We start from the raw sequence: 22,538 nt of genomic DNA, 5'->3' as shown, positions 1-22,538 counted from the left end.
GCCATTTTCAACTGAAACCTCTCTGCCTATCCACCTCCTTTAAAAACACCTTTGACTGCCTGCGTACCCTTGTAGCTCTGTGTCAAATTTTGTATCATCTCTTTCCATAGGAACACCTAGGAAAAGTTTGCTGGGTTAAATGTGTGTATAGATGCAGGTTGCTGCTAACCTGTCCATGAGACACATCACTGAACTAATCTGAAGAATTTTCTACCAGTTTACATTGACACCAGTGGGCCCTGTATCTCCAGTGGGCAGTACCCACACCTCTGGAAATGGACTTCAACCAACTGACACAGAGTTGAGCACAAAAGTCCAGGTCAGTGCCTGGACAGAGTGCTACATGGTGATGCTTGTATACTGTTCATTTCCATTCATTCATGACTCCTTAGAAAATGACACCACCCTTGCCTGTATGTGGCATGAACAAGACAACATTCAAACATGGGCTGATAAGTGACAAGTAACAAACATGCCACATCGGTGCAAGACTATGAGAATCTTCAACTAGAGAAAGTCTAACCACCTCTTTGACTTCCAGATGCATTGCTGCAACCAAATGCCACCCAGCATTAGTGTTCTAGAGGTCATCGTTAACCAGTGATTTGCTTGAACCAATCACATAAATACTGTGGCTTCAAGATTAAGTGAGGGGCTGGTGTCTTGCAGTGAGTGGCTCACCTCCTGTCTCCCTAAAGTCTTTACACCACAGGGTTAGGAGTGTGACGGATGAGTACGGCTCCAACGATACCTGCTCGACATTGTCCACGTCAAAGTGGCCTGCTTGATTGGCGAATATACGCACTACCTTCAATATTCATTTCCTTCACTAGGGTGCACAGTGGCTGCAGCGTGTACCACCCACAAAATGCCCTGTAGTTACTTGCCCTGGCTACTGCAGCACCCCCCCCCCCCCCCCAAACCCGCCTAGAAGGACAAGGACAGCAGCCACATGGGAACACCACTGATTGCAGGTTCCCCTCCAAGTCTCAGTCCTGACTTGGAAATGTGTCACCAGTCCTTCACCACCACTGGGTCTAAATCTTAAAACACCTTGCCCAACAGTGCTGTGGAAGTAACTTCAGTAGTTCAAGAGGGTGGCTCACCACCACTTAAGGGCAATGAGGGATGGGCAATAAACTGTGGCCTTGCCAATGATACCCCAACCTATAAATGAAGAGAAACTCAACTGTAACACTAACTTCTATTTCCTTGTTGCATTTGCACCTGTGCCATCATCTTCATTTGCACTTTGTCACATTCTACCCTATCACAGACATCCCCTTTTTTTGTTCATTCACCTCTTTTGTCCTTTCTCAGCTTCTTACTCATTTTAACTCTCAACTTTTCCCCAGGTCTGATGAAAGGCCGTTGACGTGAAAAATCCTCTCTGCCCATCCTGTTGAGCATTTCCAGCACTTTTTTTTGCTGCAAATTTGATATAAAAACATTTGTGGTATTGAAAAGGGTACAGAAGAGGGTTACCAGGATGCTGCCTGGATTAGAGTGTGTGAGCTATAAGGAGAGGTTGGACAAACTTGGATTGTTTGCTCTGGAGTGTCAGAGGTTGAGGTGAGAGCTGATAGAAATTTAGAAAGTTATGAGAGGTGTATTATAGGATAGACAGTCAGAATCTTTTTTTCCTAGGGTAGACATGTCAAATACTAGAGGTCATTCATCTAAGGTGAGAGGGGGAAAGTTGAAAGGAGATGTGCCAGGCAAGTTTTTTTTTACACAGTGGCAGGTGTCTGGAACGGGTTGCTGGGGGTAGTGGTGGAAACAGATATGATAGTGGGGTTTAAGTGGGTTTTAGACAGGCCCATGAGTATGGAGGGACATGGATCATGTGCAGGCAGAAGAGATTTAGTTTAATTTTGCATCATGTTCAGCACAGACATAGTGGGCTGAAGAGCCTGTTCCTGTGCTATACTGTTCTATTTTGCTTTTGTAAAACTGAATGTCACCATTAGAGGCATACAGCACAGAAACAGGCCCTTCAGTCCACCATGTCCATTCTGACCATTAAGTACTTGATCTATGCCAAGACTATTTACCAGCATTTGGCCTCCTATGCCTTGGCAGTTCAAGCGTCTATGTTAATATTTCATCCAAAATCATTTGAACACAACCTCTTGAAAACCAACTAAGAGCAAGGCAAGAACCAGACAGACAGCTGTCAGCTTATCTTTCTGGGTACTTTCTGCGGGCAGTAGAGTGGAACCTGAAATCCTTAAGTGAATGATTACCCTGTGCATAGTGCTTTCATTTCAAGTTACTTGTTTATGCACTGGGTGGCAGCCTTTTCCAGCTTTTCTAACTCTGTTGGCCAACCATGTGTAAGTTTCTTCAGCTCTCTATTCAGTGACTGCACATGCAACAAAATGGTAATTAAGTGCTTGTAAAGATGGAGCTAGAGTCTGAAGCACACAGAAGATAGATGGGGAAGTACTTTTGTTCTGGAACAGAATTTAAAGTAGTACTTTTTTTTACAAAAATAGAAATTTCTTCACATCTTATTGGGTTTGTGAATGCAAGCACCAAAGTGTTGATTTCATATGATGTGTTACATAATTCAGCAGGTCAAATAATGAACAATGCTCCTAATTTTAGAAGGTTAGGAATAAATTTCTTAGCTTGTGCTTGTTCAAAAGCTCTACACTCTAGCTATCTCAGACAGACTTCAGGGAAGCAAGTTTAAAAGATTATTACTCAAAGCAAGATACTAAATTAACCTATAGTTTAAAAAATTGTCCGTGCTTTGCAAAGATTATCTGTTTCTTGTTGAGATACAATGACTTGGGGAATCTTGAGTAGTTTTATTAATAGTCGTAATGAATGTTGTTTTGGAATTTAGGTTAACCAGGTCTCATTCAAAGTCCTGTTCATACAGGAATAAAATCTGAATTGCAAACTTCAAACTGAAAATATTATTTGGTTGAGATATTAAACTGAAGCCCCCTTCTGTGCCCTGGGTAGGACACCAACTATCCTTAGCCATTACTTTGAGGAAGAGCAGGGGAATTCTTCCTGCTATTCTCTCCTCCTTCATCACTGAGTCTAAATCCTGATACTCCCTCCCCAGCAGTGCTGTGGGAGCATCATCACCATTGGGAATCGGGTGGTCCCTACCCACAGCTTGTATTGGCAATATTTCCGGATTGTCCAGGATTCCCTGGGAGTTGGCCATTAACCTCCAGAACACTGAACCTAGGAAAAATCAGGCAGTATTTATCCCCCAGCCATTATTACTAAAAACAGATTATCTTAACGTTGCAGGCCATTCCCAGGTTAAGAACGTTTGACTTATGGACACCATTACATATGAATGAACACCCATAATATCATTAAATTCAGAGCAGAACTAGTTTCTTCTTTCTCTCCACTTTTAGCAATTGTTGTTATCAGTCTTGTGTGCTTTCGATGGCATTCATTACAATACTGTTGCAGTATGGTTACCATATTGAGTGATTTTTGTGTATTTCTGACTTGTGGACAAAATTGTCTCATGGATGTCTGTAAAAACAGAACCCATTCATTACCCAGAACAGCCTGTATCATGTCTGTGGGAGCTTTCTGTGCATTGCAAAAGCGACTACACTTCAAAAAATACTTTGTTTGCTGTAAAGCATTTTGCAATGTCCTGAAAACATGAATTGCTGGAGAAATGCAAGTCTTTTACAGATTAACTCAGTACAGTGTCATAGAGTTGTACAGCATGGAAGCAGGCCGTTCAGCCCGACTGGTCCATGCCGACCAGGATGCCCATCCAAACTAGTTCCATTTGCCAGCACTTGGCCCATATCCTTCTAAACCTTTCCTATCCATGTACCTGTCCAACTGTCTTTTAAAAGTTATATCGTGCCTGCTTTAACCACTTTCTCTGGCAGCTGATTCCATGTAGATACCACCCTTTGTGCAAAAAAAAATGTTGTCCCTCAAGTTCCTCTTAAACCTTTCCCCTCTCTCCTTAAATCTATCCCCTCTTGTATTTGATTCCCCAACTCTGGAGGGGGGGGGGAGACTGAGTGCATTCACCTACCTATGCCACTCAACAATAGTATTAATAATGAGTTGGCAGGTAGTTTGGCTTGGTTTGCAACAAACAGATTCCATTTAATGCAAGAAACTACAGAGTTGTGGACACAGCTCAGCACATCACGGAAACCAGCCTCCCCTCCATGGACTCTGTCTACATTACTCACTGCTTCGGTAAAGCAGCCAAAATGATCAAAGACCCCTCCCACCCAGACATTCTCTCGTCTTCCCCCTCCCATTGGCAGAAGATACAAAAGCCTGAAAGCCGTACCACCAGGCTCAAGGACAACTTCTATCCTGCTGTTATAAGACTATTGAGCACTCCCCTAGTACGATAAGAATAGATTCTTGACCTCGTAATCTACCTCATTATGACCTTGCACCTTATTGTCTGCCTGCACTGCACTTTCTCTGTAACTGTAACACTTCATTCTGTTCTTTTTTTCCCTTGTACTACCTCAGTGCATGGTTGTAATGAATTGATTTTTATGAAGGGTATGCAAGACAAGTTTTTCACTGTACCTCAGTACATGTGACAATAATAAACCAATTTACCAATTAATTTACCAATTTACTGAGAGGCTCTACAAACTACAGTTAACAAAGCTTGCCATCAAAACTGCAGCAATGCTACCAATTAAAGTTGGGAAATTCTGCCAGCAGAATGCAGTGAGTGCAGGATGATTAAATGATGTGTATGAGAATCACCACAGTCACTTGTGGTCCCCAGCTGTGATCTGAAAGAGGAGTAGCCTTGAAGATGATTGGCTATGAGAATGGCAGTACCATTATAGGTAACCCTCTTTCATACACATGTAACATTGAGGTGCCTTTCTCATCACAGTGGAACCCACTACATTGTCTAGAAAGGTTCTCAACTTGGGCTTTGCTTCTTAAAATGATTCTTTTATATTTCAGTCTGGCACATCCACAAAGGCTAAAGGTCAGGCCATGAAGACGGATCACGCAGAGGACAATGAAGTGTTTGGTATGTTCAAAACTTGATTGGGTAAAACCCTCCAGCAAATCAAATCCTCAGCCTATTTATTGGTTATAATGCAGAAACAATGTTTACCTTCTGGTGCCTGAAATATTGATATGAATGAATTCGGGATACATATGCTTTGTTCTATTCACTTAGTCATTGGGAACCTGCTGGTCCTACCCACAGCTAGTGTTGGTCAGGCTCCAGAATGGTCTAGGATTCACCTGGAGTCTGACGTGAATCTCCAGGACACAGAACCAAGGGAAAATTGTGTAAATTTTTTTTATTTAATAAAAGGTGACTTTTTCTTTGTTTAAATATTGGTAATTTGGGGAAAATATTTCATTGGGCAGAGCTATTCATCCAACATCTAGAAGAGCACCCCATGAGAGCTGGTAACCTGGTCTACAATGGTTGCTTTTCTTGAGGGACTTGTCCATTTTAACATCTCCCAAATTCAGTCAGGGAGCAGTGAGAATGTGGACCTGTCTGTCAGGGTGTAACAGTGAAAATGTGGAAAACAAAGATCTTGGACCTTTTCCTGTGCTGTTTGGTTATTTGTCATTTGATGTCATGGGAAGGTGTTCCTGATCAGACAGAAGCTGTCCTAATATCAGCAATTCACATCCACAGCCCATATCCAGGAGTAAAGCAACTGTCTTGGGAAGGACGTTGGATGGTAAGGGTGCTCAGAGCAGCATAGCTGTTACCTGTCTGTGACCACTGCTATTCTGTTTCACTTTCCACACCAGCTCACCTACAGTATCAGCAAGGTGCTCACCTTGCTAAAGATGCATCCTTCCAGTACCATAAATAATTTTAAAGTGCTGGATATACTCAGCATTTATCAGGAGAGAAGTGGATATCTTTTTGGCTGTCACTCTGGGTTCCTACACAAAGCATTAGCCCTATTTCTCTCTTCATTCATGCTGCCTGACCCACTGAGTATTCCCAGCAACCTCTGTTTTTGCCATATTCAATGTTATTATTGCAGAGGGAAATACCTACAGAACACAATAATGCCCAATTAGAGGCAGCTCCTTTATGAAAGAGAACTAGGAAATATCACACGTGCAGGAAATATTCCTGTCCACTTTACCAATGACAAAGTATTCACTGAAGCCCGCTTGTTCTGGTAAAATAGGAAATGCTGCAGTCGTTTTGGGAAGATTAAGCTTCCATAGACTGCACTGGATAATTCAATTTACTGATGCTGGTTGGGGAATTGAAAGTAACCAGGAGATTGGGAAGAACTTCTTTGCTCCTTGAAGTAATGTTGAGGAATCTGTCTTGTCCATCTGAGAGTGTGGACTGGACCATGATTTAACTTATCTTCCTCCTGATATAAAAGCACAAAGTAATCTTATTATTATTGGAATTGGTTTATTATTGTCACATGTACTGAGAGACAGTGGAAAAAATGTTTGCATGCCATCCAGACAGATCATTCCATACATAAGAAAACAAGATGCAGAATAGTGTTGCAGCTACAGAGAAAGTACAATGCAGGTAGATAAATAAAATGCAAGGGCCACGGGGAGGTAGATTGGGAGATAAAGAATTCGTCTTTAGCATATAAGAGGTTTGTTCAAGAGTCTGATAAGAACAGAATTGAAACTGCCTTTGAGTCTGGTGGTATGTGTTCTCAAGCTTTTGTACCTTCTGCCTGATGGGAGACTGGCAAAGAAAGAATGATTGGGGTGGGAGGCGTTCTTGATTATGTTGGCTGCTTTCTGGAGGCAGTGAGAAGTGAAGACAGAGTCAATGGAAGGGAGGTTGGTTTGTGTGATGGACTGGGCTATGTTCACAACTCTCTGCAGTTTCTTGCAATCTTGAGCAGAGCAGTTGCCAGACCAAGCTGTGATGCATCTGGATAGGATGCTTTCCAATGTAGAAGACAATTGTAGAAGACTACTTCCATACCATGGTGCATCGGTAATGGTCAAAGGGGACATGAAATTTTCCTTAGTCTTCTGAGAAAGGAGAGGCGTATGTGTGCTTTCTCAGCCATAGCGTCAATGTGGCTGGACCAGGACAAATTGTTGGTGATATGTACACCTAGGAACCTGTAGCTCTCAACCATCTCCACCTCAGCACCATTGGTACAGACAGGGGTGTGTACTTAATCTTGCACAAAGACCAGTGTGTTAGTTTGTTTGTGATGTCCTGGCCTCATGGACAGCGCTCCACCAAGCAGATTACCTGGTCACCCTTACATAACTTATGCAGGAGTTTGCTCTGAGCAGATTGGCAGCTAAATTTTCTGCTTTATGATAGTGACTGCACTTCAAGAGGTGCTGAATTGCCTGCAGATCGATCTGGGACGTCCCAAAGTTGTGAAGGGAGTAATGGAAACAGAAGTCTTTTTCCATCTGCAAACAGAGTGAGGTCTAGATTGAAGGCTCCACCAGTGACTGGCTACAGGGCTGCTCCGTCCTAATGAACACCAAGTTCTGCAATAATCGTTCATGCTTGCGCCAAAAGAAATTGGAGGAACTTGAGGTCTGTAATTTGAGGGGCTTCAAAGAATAAAGATGTCCAGTCCCAACAGAATGCACAATAGCGCAGCTGGTGGAGCCCCTGCCTCACAACTCCAGCGACCCAGGTTCGATGCTGACCTCTGGCGCTGTCTGTGTGGGGTTTGCGCGTTCTCCCTGTGACCTGTCAGTGGGTTTCCCCGGGGTGCTCTGGTTTCCTCCCACATTCCCAACTATGTCTAGGTCGGTGTATATTTCTCCAAGTGTGATTAAGTGGTGAAATTTGGGGAAGTTGATGGGAACTAAAATGGGATTAGTGTAGGATCAGTGTAAATGGGTGCTTGATAATCAGCATGGACTCAATGGGCTGAAGGATCTGCTCAGTGACTTTAGGAGAGAGTAGAGCAGGCCAACGCTGATGTATTTGGGCCACATTACTTCCTTGATTCACAAGACAGTGATCTCAGTGATTCACATGGAATTTACATCAAAACAACTGTTCTATGTCCGTGTTCCTGGTCCACACCCAAACAGCCTCCTCCCATTCTGTTTGCTTCCTCTTGCCTTTTAACAGATCATCCAATATCTTCTGCTTTAGCTTCAGATCTGCACCTCCTTTTCCTGATCTCCCTCTGACCTTTTCTGCCTGTCTTCCTTGAGTCTATCTCTCAGTTTGTTTCTTGATTTCTTGAATGCTTTTGGCTGAGTAGCTTTTGTATCCGCCAGCAGTGTCCTTCCTCTTGCAGGTCATTCAAGCTGCTGAGTTCATGCACTTGGGGTTACCCTTCCTTTTTTGGCTAACGTGCTTGTTTAGTTTTCAGTTCTGTATTTCGGAAGACAGCGATGATCCTTCAGCTGCCTTGTGCTTATTTCCAGTGTGTTCATACATTGCTCCAGGTTGTTGCATTGTGGAGAGGATAAAATGGGATTGGTGTAAACGGGTGCTTGATGGTCAGCACGGACTTGGTGCGTCGAAGGACCTGTTTCCATGCTGAATGGCACCATGAAAACCATAAAGAAGTTTCACTTCTGACTTTCACCCACACCCACATTCTCCCTTACTGCTTTCTGTTCCTACTCTATCTGGAAAGCTGGATCTTAAATGTTCCCCTTTTCTATCAACTGATGTACATGTTGTGCTAATTAAAAATATTTTAAGCTGCTTGTTGTATTAAACTCATAGCCAAGGACAACACCTGCCCCACCTGTAGAGGGAGGTCCAAACTTCACTCCTCTCTTGACCTTTTGTGGCTGAGATGCCTTACTTTTAGGGTAAAACTTCATTAGTTATGAATGATAAAATTGCAACCTTCCCTTGGATTTAACATTAAGCTTGTCATTCCTTTGGCCTGAATAAACAGTACTTTGGCTCTTCCCCCCTTTCCAGTCTTTTGTTTGATACAGTTTTTGATGTTACATAGTTCTAGTTCTGAATTGCATTCCAGGTGGTCAAACGTAGTCAATACTTATATAAGTTTTCAAATGACAAGACAGTTAAGTGCATAAAACATACACATAAGATGTATTCCAGCTGGGGAAATATTTTTTAAACTTAAAAAATCTCCCCAGTGTCTGTACTGCTGTTGACCCAATCTAACTCCATATTGACATGCAATGAGATGTGCAAACAGACAATTCCTGCACGTTTGTATTTCTGAAACCTTCTTAGGACATAAGCAGTCTGTTTTAGCATATTGTGAACTCCATAGCTCAATGGACAAACCACAGGAAGACAAAATCTGTCTGAGTCTGCCATTGAGTTTTAGAGCTTGCACATTCACACGGCCAAGGTTCTCTCAAAGCATTCTGGAATGCTACTCTTCTGGGCCATTTTGAGTCACAGAGAGGTACAGCGTGGCAAAGGGCCCTTCAGCCCACCAAGTCTGTGCTGACCATCAACCACCTATTAACACTAATCCTGCATCATTCTCATTTTCTTCTTCAGCACATTCTTTGCAACTCCCCCAGATTCTACTACTCACCTACACACTAAGGACAAGTTACAGTGGCCAATTAACCTACTCAACCGCACATCTTTGAGATGTGGGAGGAAACCGGAGCACCTGGAGGAAACCCACACGGTCACAGGGAGAATGTGTAAACTCCATGCAGACAGCACCAGAGGTCAGGATTGAACCCAGATCCATGGCATTATGAGGCAGTGGCTCTACTAACTGGGACCATGGAAGCACACCATCTCCTGTATAGATGCCCGTCCCCAGTAAATGTAGGTAGAGTCCGTCATTTGTTGTGTAGGTATTGCTACATTTGTGGGGAGAGAGAAGTTGTATTACTTTGCAATTAGACCACTCGACATTCTCAGCCAGGAGTGTGAAGATTCTGGAGGTGTGATTCCGTCTAATTCCCCACCATCACAGTTATGTTCTGTAACAAACACGTGTCTTGTCAATTAGCATTCACTAGTTTACAGGTTAATCTTGTGTAATGTTGTCACTGGTTCTTTATATAGTTAGAGAAGTAATGTGTGCAGTGGAGAGATTTTAAAAAGTGTTTCAATTTTTAATATTAATAAAGAAGAAAGGTCACTTTCATTTATCTAGCTCCTTCTATGAGGCAAATCATCTCAAGGCTTTATAGGCAAAATGTGACACTAAGCCACAGTGAGATACTGGAAGCAGGTGATGAAAGGTTTGGTCAAACAGTTAAGTTTCAAGAAGTGTCTTGAGGGAGGAAAGAGGTTTGGGGCGGGAGTCCTGAGCTTAGAATATTGACAGCTAAAGGTGTGGCCTTCAGTGGTGGAGTGATTTAAATTTGCAGATGATCAAGTGGCCAGAAGTGAAAGTTTTGCTTATGAATTGAACTGCCAGTGGTAGAGGTGGGTAAAACTACGATGTTTGAAAGGCATTTGGGCAGTTATATGAATAGGAAAGGTTTAGATGGAAATGGGCCAAACGCAGGCAAATGGGACTAGACAACTTGGTCGGCACAGACGAGTTTGGCTGAAGGGCCTGTTTCCATGCTGTATAGCTCTATGACTCTATGAAAGCAGAATCTTTCATGACTTTGGGGTCTAGAGATCAGTGGGGGTGAGGGCGTGGAGGGATTTGAATGCAAGGATGAGAAGTTTAAAATGGGAGATGTTACTTAACTGGGAGCTAATGGAGGCAAACGGGCATGGGCGGTGGCTGTCGGGAAAATGCACGTTAGGATGCAGACAATCAAATCTTAATCTTCATGTTTAAGTTTGGTCTTCATCAATCACCCATTTATTCCAATCCCATTTACCAGCACTTTGTCTGTACCCTTCTATGTCTTGGCAATTCAAGTGTTCATCCAGATACTACTTAAATGTTACCAGACTACCTACCTCCCACCACCGTCTCAGACAGTGACTTGGGTGACTGTAAAAGATTCATTTCCCTCTTGAACCACTACAGTCCTTTTCTCAAAGGGTTGTGAATCTCTGGATTTCTCTGCCCCTGAGGGTGGTGGAGGCAGATCAATAGATATATTTATCTGTCTCCACCATAAATATTTGAAAGATCGAGGAGCTGAGGGTTATGGAGAACTAGCATAGGAGTGGAGGTCAGTGTAGATCAGCCATGATCACATTGAATAGCGGGGTGGGCTTGAGGGGCCTGTTGACCTATTCCTGCTCCTGTTTTCCTGTGTTCTGGTGAAAGTGCTTCTGTCTGTGAGGGAGTCCCAGGATTTAGACCCAGTGAAGGACTTGTGATATATTTCCAAATCATGCTGGTCTGTGACTTAGAGGGGAAGCCTGCAGGTGGTGGTATTCCCCGGCACCTGTTTCCCTTGTTAGTAGAAGTGGTGGGTTTGGGAGGTGTTGTCGGAGTAGCCAAGGTGAGTAACCACAGTTCACTTTGTAGATGGTTCACACTGCAGCCACAGTGGAGAGAATGAACACTTAGGGGAGTGGATAGGTTAATGGAGTTTTGCCCTCCACCTCTGCATAAAGGGAGGGAGTGATAAGACTAAAGAGAACACAGATACTGGAATATGGAACAAAAAACAACACTGGAAGAACTCAGCAGGTCAAGCAGCATCTGTGGAGGGAAAAGGTTCCCTTCCCTTCAGCCATTTGGTTTCTGAACCAACCTGCACAGTCCTAATCACTGCCTCGGTATAGTAACACTATGAACACTGACCACTTTGCACTACAATAGACTTTTTTTATTCTAATCGTGTTCTTGTATAATTTGTTTTTTTGTGAATGCTGCTTTTATGATGCAATGTGCCTGTGATGCTGCTGCAAGTTTTTCATTGCACCTGTGCGTATATGTACTTGTGCATGTGGCAATAAACTTGACTTTGACTTTGCAAGTCACCATTTTGGATCCTATTGCTATGTCAGCGATCTCTCCCGTCCACTGAGAGTGGACAGGAAAGATTGCTGACATATAGCAGTATGAAGTAGGGCGTGATAGGTGAAACCAGATCGGGAAGGGATAATGGGCCGATGGAACAGAGTGGGGATGGGGAATGGGAGAGATGAACAAAGGGAGGAGAAAACTATGTGGATGGGTGAATGTGTGAGAGAGGAGAGCACTGGAGAAGTGGGTTACCTGAAATTGGAAAATTCAGTGTTCGTACCATTAGTTTGCAAGTTACCCAAGTGGAATATGAGGTGTTGACCTTCAAATTTGCATTTGGCCTCTCCGTAGTAATGGAGAAGGCCAAGGACGGGCAGGTAGGTGTAGACGTAGAAAGGAGAGTTAAAATAACATGCAGCTGGGAGCTTAAGGTGGCCATTGTGGACAGAGGGCAGGTGCTCTGCAAAACTCGTCAGTGTAGGAAGTGATATTTCAGTTGTACAGACTCCGTCTAATTTTGCATTCTGTTTTGAATATGTTGACCTCCCAAGTATGTGCAAAGAGCCTGATAATTATACCAGGAACTCAAGGTATTATTCCAGGACAAGGGTGGATGAAGGAGACATATGAGACCTTGGAATAAGGACCAGGACTAAAGGATTTGCATAAATTTGGCTTGTACTCCCTCGAATATCTGATTGAAGTGTTTCAAATACTACAAGGCTTCAGTAAGAACAGTACAGAAGAAACTCCAGTGGGAGAATCAAAAATAAGGGGAGAGAAAGTCTATAATTGAGCCAAGTCACACATCATACACAGCACTGAAGAGGTGTGGGGGTTTGAAGATCTCACCAACAGAAGACTATGGAAGTAGAGATAATTTGAGCACACAGCTCACAGTCTGGACTTATTATTGCTGGGTGAGAGCATCAAGTGATATGGAGTTGATGTTGAGCTGTGATCTAAACACTTAGTCGTGCAGCTTTGGGTAGATATTTAAGATAAGATATCTTTATTAGTCACGTACATCGAAACACAGTGAAATACATCTTTTGCGTAGAGTGTTCTGGGGGCAGCCCACAAGTGTCGCCACGCTTCCAGCGCCAACATAACATGCCCACAACTTCCTAACCCGTTCATCTTTGGAATGTGGGAGGAAACCAGAGCACGCGGAGGAAACCCACGCAGACACGGGGAGTATGTACAAACTCCTTACAGACAGCGGCTGGAATTGAACCCGGGTCGCTGGTGCTGTAATAGCGTTATGCTAACCGCTACACTACCGTGCCTGCCCTAGTGTCATACATCATAACATACTTCGATGTATTCTCATACTTGATAGGAGAGGTGTGAAAGGATACAGGCCTGTGCAGGCAAATGGAATTAGCGTAGATAGGCATCATGGTCAGCATGGACAATGTGGGCCAGTTTCTGTGTTGTATACTCCTATGATGAAAAGGGAAAAGGATGAGCTAAGCAAGTAGCACAATTGTGGAACGGCGAAATGCGTCTCCCTTATCACAATGTCAAATTTGTTTGTCGACTTGGTGAATCATTTCGTACCGAGCTGAGGGAGGGACAAGGATAAACATTTGCTATTTTTTTTTGTTAAACCTCTGGCTGATCCTTGCACTCTTTTGAAGAGGCTGGTGGGGCTTGAGTTAGAGGGGTCAAGCAAGAAGTAGAGTTGAGGCCAAGATACTCGATAGCAGACCAGGCTCAATGGGCCGAATAGACTACTCTTAGTCCACTTTCTTCCCTTTTGTTTGCCCCATTCTGTTCTGTTGTGCATTTTCACACCTCCTCGGGAAGGCAAGACCAGCAGTGATTCTGACCTTCCCACCTCATTACCTCATTGAAGTCCTGCATATTGTCACCTCCCACATCCAAGGCCATTCAGCCAAACAATTGCTGCCTTGTTCCTTCTCCAACAGCTCCATGTTTAAGTTGTAGGACACAGTGACAACATTAACTTGTACCTCTTGGGCTTTCGGCTCGTTTGGCTGTACCTTCCCTCCCTAACTGGTCATTGGTTTATTATTGTCACATATACCAAGATGTAGTGAAAAGCTTTCATTTGTGTACCATCTGGACTGATCATGCAGTACATTGAGGCAGTACAAAAGGGGGAAAAAAAAAACAATGTGGAATATAGTGTCCCAGTTACAGAGAGCGCAGTGTAGGTAGACAAATAAAGTGCAAGGGCCATGACGAGGTAGATTGGGAGATCAAGATTTCGTCTTTTTTATTTTAGCATATGAGAGGTTCATTCAAGAATCTTATAACAGTGGGATAGAAGCTTGGTGGTACGTGTTCTCAAGCTTTTGTATCTTCTGCCCATTGGAGTGGGGGAGAAGAGAGAGTGACCAGGGTGGGAGGGGTCTTTGACTATTCCAGTTGCTTTCCTGAGGCAGCGAGAAGTGTAGAGAGAGTCCATGGAGGGGGAGGCTAGTTTGCGTGATGGACTGGACTGGGCTGCATTCACGACTGGGCTGCATTCACGACTGTGCAATTTCTTGTGGTCTTGGGCAGATAGGATGCCTTCTATGGTGCATCTGTTCAAAAACAAAAAAAAAATTGGTGAGGGTCATCGGGCACATGCCAAATCTCCTTAGCCTTCTGAAGGTCCACTCCTGCAACTTGGGGTGACCACCCATCATCTCGTCCCAGTCACATCCAAGCCCGTCAGCACTGAAGCCCAGCATCTCACGGCTTCCCTTTCCATCCTTGCACGGTTGCCTTGGGAGAAACTGTAGAATTAAATCTTGTCTCTCTTGCTTCCATGGAGTGACGCACGACAGAAGAAACCCTGTAACACGCACAAAGTGCTGGAGGAACTCAGCAGGTCAGGCAGCATCTATGGAGGGAAATAACCAGTCGACGTTTTGGGTCCAGACCCTTCATTAGGACTGGATGCTGCCTGATTTGCTGAGTTCCTCCAGCATTTTGTGTGTGTTGCTCCAAATTCCAGCATCTGCAGAATCTCGTGTGTCTCAGATGAAACGCAGTGTTTGGCATATTTTAGTAACGTTGGTCTCAAGCATGGATTTCACTTCCATGAGAGTGCTGGTGAGACTATCCAGTGCCTTTGGCCTGGGGAGCTGCTGGTTTGGTATTCAGATTTGGAGGGGCTGTGATTTTCCCCAATAAGGAGGTGCAATGCTTTACATCTACCTGGGAGGGCAAACCCTGCATTGGTTTAACAGCTAATCTAATAAACAAAGCTGTACACCCTCAATACTACACCGGAGAGTCAGCCTAAATCTTTGTGCTCAGGTCTCTGGAGTGGGATTTGAACCCATGATCTGCTGATTGAGGTGAGAGAACTGGCCACTGAACCACAGCTGACACCTGACATATTGAAGCAGAACACAGAATATTTTGGTTGTAAATGTCTGAGGGGTGACAGCAGGGCTTTGAGTTGCTGAATCTGAAGTCTGTGCAGAGTCCTCTGCTCCAAGCAGGCCCTGCACCTTTTAAATCCCCTTGCACTTCCCTTGTAGCGTCCTGAAATCCTGCTCCAATTGTCTTTCTTTCACCCATTCACCCTCCTCGGCCACTAACTCAAAGCCTGTATAAGTCTTACTTCATCAGACAAAAGCGTGCTGTAAAATTGAAGGCAAGCTCTCCCGTGGCAGCAGCTAACTCTAACTGGTACTTAGTGTAACTAACTGCTGTGTGAGCAGCTGTTGTCACCAGGGCACTGTGCCTCAAAGGATGGCATTGTCTGGAAGAATCATCCATCACTACTGCTGTCTTCTCCCCTTGGACACCATTGTCTTGCTGTTGTGGTTTAGTCACATTTAGGCCACTTGTGTACCAGCTTACAGAGAGGGCAAGGCTGTGAGAGTGGAGCCTTTGTCCCACAGATAGAGGGAGGCTGACACTCCCAGTGTGTGGTTCTCTGTGGGAGGTATCTCCCCTTATGACTGAGGAACTAAACCGAGGCCCCGTTAACAGTGGAAGATCGCACGCCTCCAGCTCAAAGGGGAGTTCTGCACTGAGCTCTGCTCAGTAATTATCCCCCAAGCAATGCCATTAAGACAGGTTAACAGTGCTGCTGGTGAGGTCTTACTCTGCACACACTGGCCACCGTATCACTTGATTGACAGGAATGAAAGGTTGCAAAGTGGTTTGGGATGTTTTGAGGTTGTAAAAGATGCTGAATAAATGCAAACCTCCCAATGGAGCTGCACTCCCCTCTCTGCTGCTGGAAGGACCCCCTCTCCACAGCCCTCCAGCAGAAGGTGGGATTAGTTGTCTTTAGACCACCTGAAGATATTTCATAAATGCAGTTTGTTGCTTTTATTTAGTTGCAGATTTATAGAACTATATAGCGTGAAAAAAGGCCCTTCACCCTAACTCGTCCATGCCAACCAAGGTGTCTATCGGAGCTAGTCCTACTTGCCTGCAATTGGCCCATAACACTCTAAACCTTTCCAATCAATGTCCCTGTCCAAATGTCTTTTAGACATTGTAATTATCTTGTTAATTTTGATTTTACATTCTTAATTAATGAAAAGTCACCATCTTAAAATTAGACTTTGATCTTTTCTATTTTAACAGTTAAAAGCCAAGGGTAGCAGTTTCCTGTCATTTTTTTCCCTCTCCAGATGAATTGCAATTTCTTTGAACTCCACCTCACACACTTCTAGGGCACAAATCTGCGGCTGCAGGTGATTCCTCCAGGTGATTAACCTTGTGTGGGGTTGCTATGTAGCTAGTGGAAGCTTCAGTGAGAGAGGGAGGGAGGCAATGAGTCATACACCTATACAAATGATGTGGGTCTTTCTCATACGCCCTCAGGAGTGCCGATTTAGAAAAGTCTTGATGGCAAATTGGGAGCTGTTATCTGTGCATATTTTTTTAAAAATTGGTAAGGGTAATTGGAGATATGCCAAATTTCCTTAGCCTTCTGAAGGTCTCCTCTTCCAACTTGGGGTGACGGCCCATCATCTTGTCCCAGTCACATCCAAGGCAGTCAGCATCGAAGTCCAGCATCTCATGGCTTCCCTTCCAGCACAGTTGCCTTGGGAGATAGTCTGGAATTAACCCTTCTTTCCCTTCTCATCTCCTTGTTTCCATGGAGTGACACACAACAGAAGAATCCCCATGTTTGGCATCTTTTAGTAACGTTGGTCTCAAGCATGCATTTCACGTCCATGAAAGTGCTGGTGCGACTATCCAATGCCAGTTATCCCAGCCATCTTCCTTTTGGCCAAGTGAAGACAGAAATGCCATCCCAAAGTATAAAGTTCTCTTGGATTAAAGTCGCTTCATTCTGTCTGGATGAGTTAATGGCCTTAGCTGTGGGCAGGCAAGTAATGTAGTTCCAGACCTCTGCTGACAATGCGGCTTGCTGGAATATATGCAGGATTAGAATGGGCTTCCATCCCAATGCAGCTGAGAATGAGAATTTGTAGGAAGGTTGGACTCTCTGAGATGAGTATTAATACAAAATCTTCCAGTATAAAGACATATCTCTTTTGTTCTGAACTGATATTGTTATGAAAGAATGGATTTCCTCAACCTACACTAATAGTAGAGTAATAACCTTTAATATTACAACTTAACCATTAGGCTAAGATTAAGAATATTGGGTTAGCTAAGCACATTGGTGAGCCAGAAGTCACATTTGGGCCAGACTGGATAAGAAGGCCAAACTTCCTTCCCTCAGACACATCAGTTAAACATGAGACCAATCTTGTAGTCTCATGCTTATTGTTTCCAAGGCTATTTTTTAAAAAATTCCAGATTTATTTAATTATTTCAATTGGACCATAACCTACAGGAGTAGAATTGGGCCATTTGGTCCATAGTGTCTGCTCCACTATTCAATCATGGCTGAATTTCTTTTCAACCCCATTCTTTCGCCTTTACCCTGTAACCCTTAGCCCCCTTACCAATCAAGAACCGATCAATCTCGGCCTTAAATACACCCCATTACACCTCCACAGCCCTCCGTGGCAACGAATTCCACAGATTCACCACCCTCTGGCTGAAGAAATTCCTCTTCATCTCAGTTTTAAAGAGACGTCCCTTTATTCTGAGGCTGTGCCCTTGGATCCTGGACTCTCTGACTAATGGAAGCATCCTCTCTACATCCACTAATTTAAATTCCTGAGCCATCATTTTGAACTCTTGTCTCTGCATCAAAGGACCATTAAATCTGTAATTTTACAAATAAAGGTAGTTCCAGTAGCTATAACCATGAGATTACCAGATTAGAGACACAAGAGACTAAAGATACTAAAATCTGGGGTAATATGCAATCTGCTGGAGGAACTCAGCAGGTTGAGCAGCATCTGTGGGAGGAAAGGAATTGTCGACATTTCAGGTTGAAACCCTGCATCAGGACTCAGGATTATCAGATTCATATCATGCTTAGCTAATGTCCTTTAGGGATGAAAGTCTGGCTGCCTTAGCATGGTCTGGCCCATACACAACTCCTGACCCACTGATGTGTTTGTGGACAATAAGGGATGGAGAATGAGTCAAAAGTCAAAGTTGAGTTTATTGTCATATGCACAGTACATGTACACTGTACACAAACACATACACACGTATATGTGTGCACAGGTGCAATGTAAAACTTACTTGGAGCTGCATCACAGGCACGTGGCATCATATAAGCAGCATTCACAAGGAAAGCATTAATTAAACATAAATTAGACACAATTTTTACAAGAAAGAACACAATTAGAACAAAAAAATCAAAGTCCATGAGGATCAAAGTGGTCATAGTATTGCTAAACTGTAGTGATTAGGGTTGTGCCAGTTAGTTCAAGAACTGAGGGAAGTAGCTGTTCTTGAACCTGGTGGTGTGGGACTACAGGCTTCTGAACCTCCTGCCCAATGGTAGCTGTGAGAAGATGGTATGGCCTGCATGGTTGGGGATCTTTGGATGTTGGCTTCTTGAGGCAGTGCCTCCTGTAGATACTACCGATGGTGGAAAGGGATGTGCTCGTGATATAATAAGCTGAGTCCACTACTCTCTGCAGCTTCTTGCGTTTCTGTGCATTCGAATTGCTGTACCAGACCATGATGCAACCGGTCAGGATACTTTCAAATCTGAACAGTTTCAACAATGGAGTGAAGGCTGGCATTGCCAGTAATGTGAACAAAGGGAAAAATACTTGTAATCCCAGGAGTCTTTCCTCTCAATCATTCACAGGATGGTTCCCACTTCCTGATACACTCCCTGCCTTGCAGGATTGAGTTTCCATCATCTTCCTGCTTTTCTCTGGCCTTGATATCGCCTTACTGCTTAGATTCCAGTGATATTGGCTTGACAATTGGTTTTTCCCTCACACCCAACTCACCCCCTCCTCCCATCCTACTCGTCCAAGTCCATGCGGTCACCCTTTCCCTTTCAGTTCAGACTTTGTGTCGGTTATTTTGGGAAGGACAATAGAACAGTTGTCTGCCTATAGTGGACAAAAGGTGCATTGAGAGAGAGCTTAAACATGAGCAGAGCTCACTGGTGCGTGGAGCACAGCTGCTGGCTTAGAGGTGGAGGTGAAAGGGTTAAGGGGAGAGTACAAATGACATTAAAACCATTTTTAGACAAACAAGAATGGCAATTGACCCCAAGGGCAACACACAATGCCTGTTGGATCAGAGGTTAAAATGAGGCCCTGTCTTCTCTCTCAAGTGGATGTAGGAGACCCCATGAGAACAGGGAAGATCTCCTGCTGCTGTGAGCAATATTAAATCTGTAGACAATAGTAAGATGGTCAGAGCAATGGCAGATGGAATTCTATCCTGATAAGTGTGAGGTGATGCATTTTGGGAGGACTACTGAGGGTAAGACATGCACAGTGAATAGTAGGGACCAAGGGAGTATTGAGGAATAGATGGACCTCAGTGTCCAAGTCCAAAGATCTCTGAAGGTGGCAGCAGAGGTGGATATGGTAGTGAAGAAGTCATTGGAGGTGTTTGCTTTCATTAGCTGGGGCATGGAAAATAAGGGCATGGAAAATAAGAGCATGGAGGTAGTGTACAACTTTACAAAATGTTGGTTAGGCCAGAACTGGAGTACTGTGTACAGTTCTAGTCACCACACTATAGAAGGGACTGGAGAGGGTGCAGAGGAGGTTCACCAGGATGTTGCCTGGGCTGGAGTGTTTCAGTTATGAGAGACTGGATACACTGGGTTTGTTTTCTATGGAGTGGGGAAGGATGAAGGGGGACCTGATAGAGATGTATAAAATTATGATGGGCAGAGACAGAATAGACGGTGGGAAACTTATCCCCGCGGTAGATGTATGTAAAGCTAGAAGATATGGTTTATGGCAGGATCCAAGGAAGAAACTTTTCATCCATGATTGTATTCTGGAGGGCACTGCCTGAGAGGGTGATGGAAGCAGAGATTTTCATAACATTAAGAAGGATCTAAATGAGCACTTGTATCGCCAAGACCCTGATAAAATGAGATTAGTATATGTGTGTACTTAATGGTCAGCATGTATCGCCAAGACCCTGATAAAATGAGATTAGTATATGTGTGTACTTAATGGTCAGCATGGATGCAGTGGGCCCAAAGGGCCTGTTTCTATGCTGTATGACTAATATTTATCCTTATATCAACATCACCAAAGGAAAATGAAAGCGGTGTCACAGTGGTCGTGAAAAAGGTGTTTGGCACGCTGGCCTTCATCAGTTAGGGCATTGAGCATAGGAGTTTGGGAAGTTATGTTGCAGTTATATAACACATTGGTGAGGCTGCACATGGAGTACTGTGTACGGTTTTGGTCCCCCTGTTATAGGAAAAATGTTATGAAAGCTAGAAAGAGTGCAGAAAAGATTTACCAGGATGTTGCCTGGACTTGGGGGGGCCTGAGTTGCAAGGAGAGATTGCATAGACTAGGACTTTATTCCCTGGAATGTAGGAGATTGACGGGTGACCTGATAGAGGTATACAAGATCATGAGGGGCGTAGACAGGGTGAAAGTACATGTTCTTAGCACCCCTTTGATGGGAAAAAGACTAAGAAGACATAGGTTTAAGATCAGAAGCGAGAGATTTAAAAGAGCTATCGGGGCAGCTTCTTCATGCAAAGGGTTGTGTGTATTTGGAAAGAGCTGCCAGAAGTAGTGGTTGAGGCGGGCAGCTCTCGGACACTGCCTCTTGTTGAGACAGTTCCCCACTCTATCAGCCCTCTTGCTGTGGGCATTTCAATGCCAACCTTCCACTGCAATAACATCACAGCTCAATGCTTCTAGTTTATAGCCTGAACTCTGATAAAGTCACGATTGCCCTGTATAACTTTCCACTGCATAATTTAGGAACTGCTACAAATGTTCTAGCAGATGCTGGAAATCTGAAATGAAAACAGTAAACAGCAGGTCAGGCGACATCAGTAGAGAGAGACAGATTATTCTTAACTCATTGAGTAGTTCCAGTGCTTTGTTTTCATTGCACACAACTTTCCCTCATACTATATTATGCTACCTGCTTGGACAACCTAGGAAGAGTTTTGCAACACTCTTTCACAGTCCCAATTTCCATCACTCCACCAGTGGCATTGGTCTCCACTCTACAGGCCCTGTGCTGTGCAGTTTCCTCTGCAAACCGCTCAGTCTCTTTCCTCTTTTAGCACTCTCCTTAAACATGCGTCTTTCACTAAGCCTTTCATAATGCAATCAGTCAGGATACTTTCAATAGTACATCTGCAGAAGTTTGTTGGGGTGTTCGGTGTCAAACTGAACCTCTTTAACCTCCTAAGAAAGTAAAGACACTGGCGTGCCTTCCTTGTGATTGCATCTACGTGCTGGGCCCAGAACAGGTCATGCACTCATTTGCATACACGGCCAAACAGATTTTCCAAGCATGTTTGGTAGCTGTTCTCAGTATCTAAATACCACCACCCAGAAGCTGTATAATGTATTTTAAAGACACACAATTCTTTCTACTCATGCCTCTGTGCAAACTGAGTCTATTTCCAGATTATATTTTGAAAGCAAGGGCTAGTTTGGAATGGATGCCAGTAAAATAGCCATTTCCCAATTAATTATTTTCAACAAGAGATCTACTAGCGGAATTGGAGTTGGTTTACTATTGTTCACAATGTACGGAGGTACAGTGAAAAACTTGCATACCGTCCATCCAGACTATTTCATTACAACAGTGCATTGGGATACACAAGGTAAAACATTAAGAGAGTACAGAATAAAGTGTTACAGTTACAGAGAAAGTGCAGTGCAGGTAGACAATAAAGTGCAAGGTCAGAATGAGGTAGATTGTGAGGTCAAGAGTCCATCTTATTGTACTAGGGGACATTCAATAATCTTATAAAAAGCAGGATAGAAGCTGTTCTTGAGCTGGTGGTAAGTGCTTTCAGGCTTTTGTATCTTCTGCCCGATGGGACGAGGGAGAAGAGAGAATGTCCGGGGTAGGTGGGGTCTTTGATTATGGTGACTGGCTTTTCCAAGGCAGCGAGAAGTGTAGACAGAGTCCATGGAGGGAGGCTGGTTTCCATGATGTGCTGAGTTGTGTCCACAACTCTCTGCAGTTTCTTGTGGTCACAAGTAGAGCAGTTGCCATACCAAGAGGTCAAAATCAAGAGGTTTTGATCAAATAAATAAAGGTAAGGCTGTTCCATTTCAGTATCGTGGATGCATGATAATTAGCAAGGAAATTAGATTTTTCTTGTTCTCTATGCTGTGCTTATGATCTAGAAGGTGCAATCTGCAAGGGTGGTGGAAGCAAATTCAAAAGTGAACTTAATGAGAAAATTAGATAAATAAT

General features: G+C 43.7%; 1 protein-coding gene across 2 annotated transcripts in view; it reads left to right on the top strand.

Moving 5' to 3' along the window:
* LOC127574147 (myelin basic protein-like) overlaps positions 1 to 22,538 on the top strand; it is a 156,148-nt gene that overhangs the window by 67,909 nt on the left and 65,701 nt on the right. For both annotated transcript variants that reach the window (XM_052022897.1, XM_052022896.1), the window contains exon 4: positions 4,954 to 5,023. In XM_052022897.1, coding sequence (XP_051878857.1) covers positions 4,954 to 5,023 — 70 coding nt within the window. The remainder of the gene's footprint in view (positions 1 to 4,953; positions 5,024 to 22,538) is intronic.

This window comes from Pristis pectinata, chromosome 9 (assembly GCF_009764475.1).
Source record: "Pristis pectinata isolate sPriPec2 chromosome 9, sPriPec2.1.pri, whole genome shotgun sequence".
Classification (NCBI taxonomy): Eukaryota; Metazoa; Chordata; class Chondrichthyes; order Rhinopristiformes; family Pristidae; genus Pristis; species Pristis pectinata.
The sequence above is the reverse complement of the archived record's forward strand: the minus strand, read 5'-3'. Positions and strand labels throughout refer to the sequence as shown.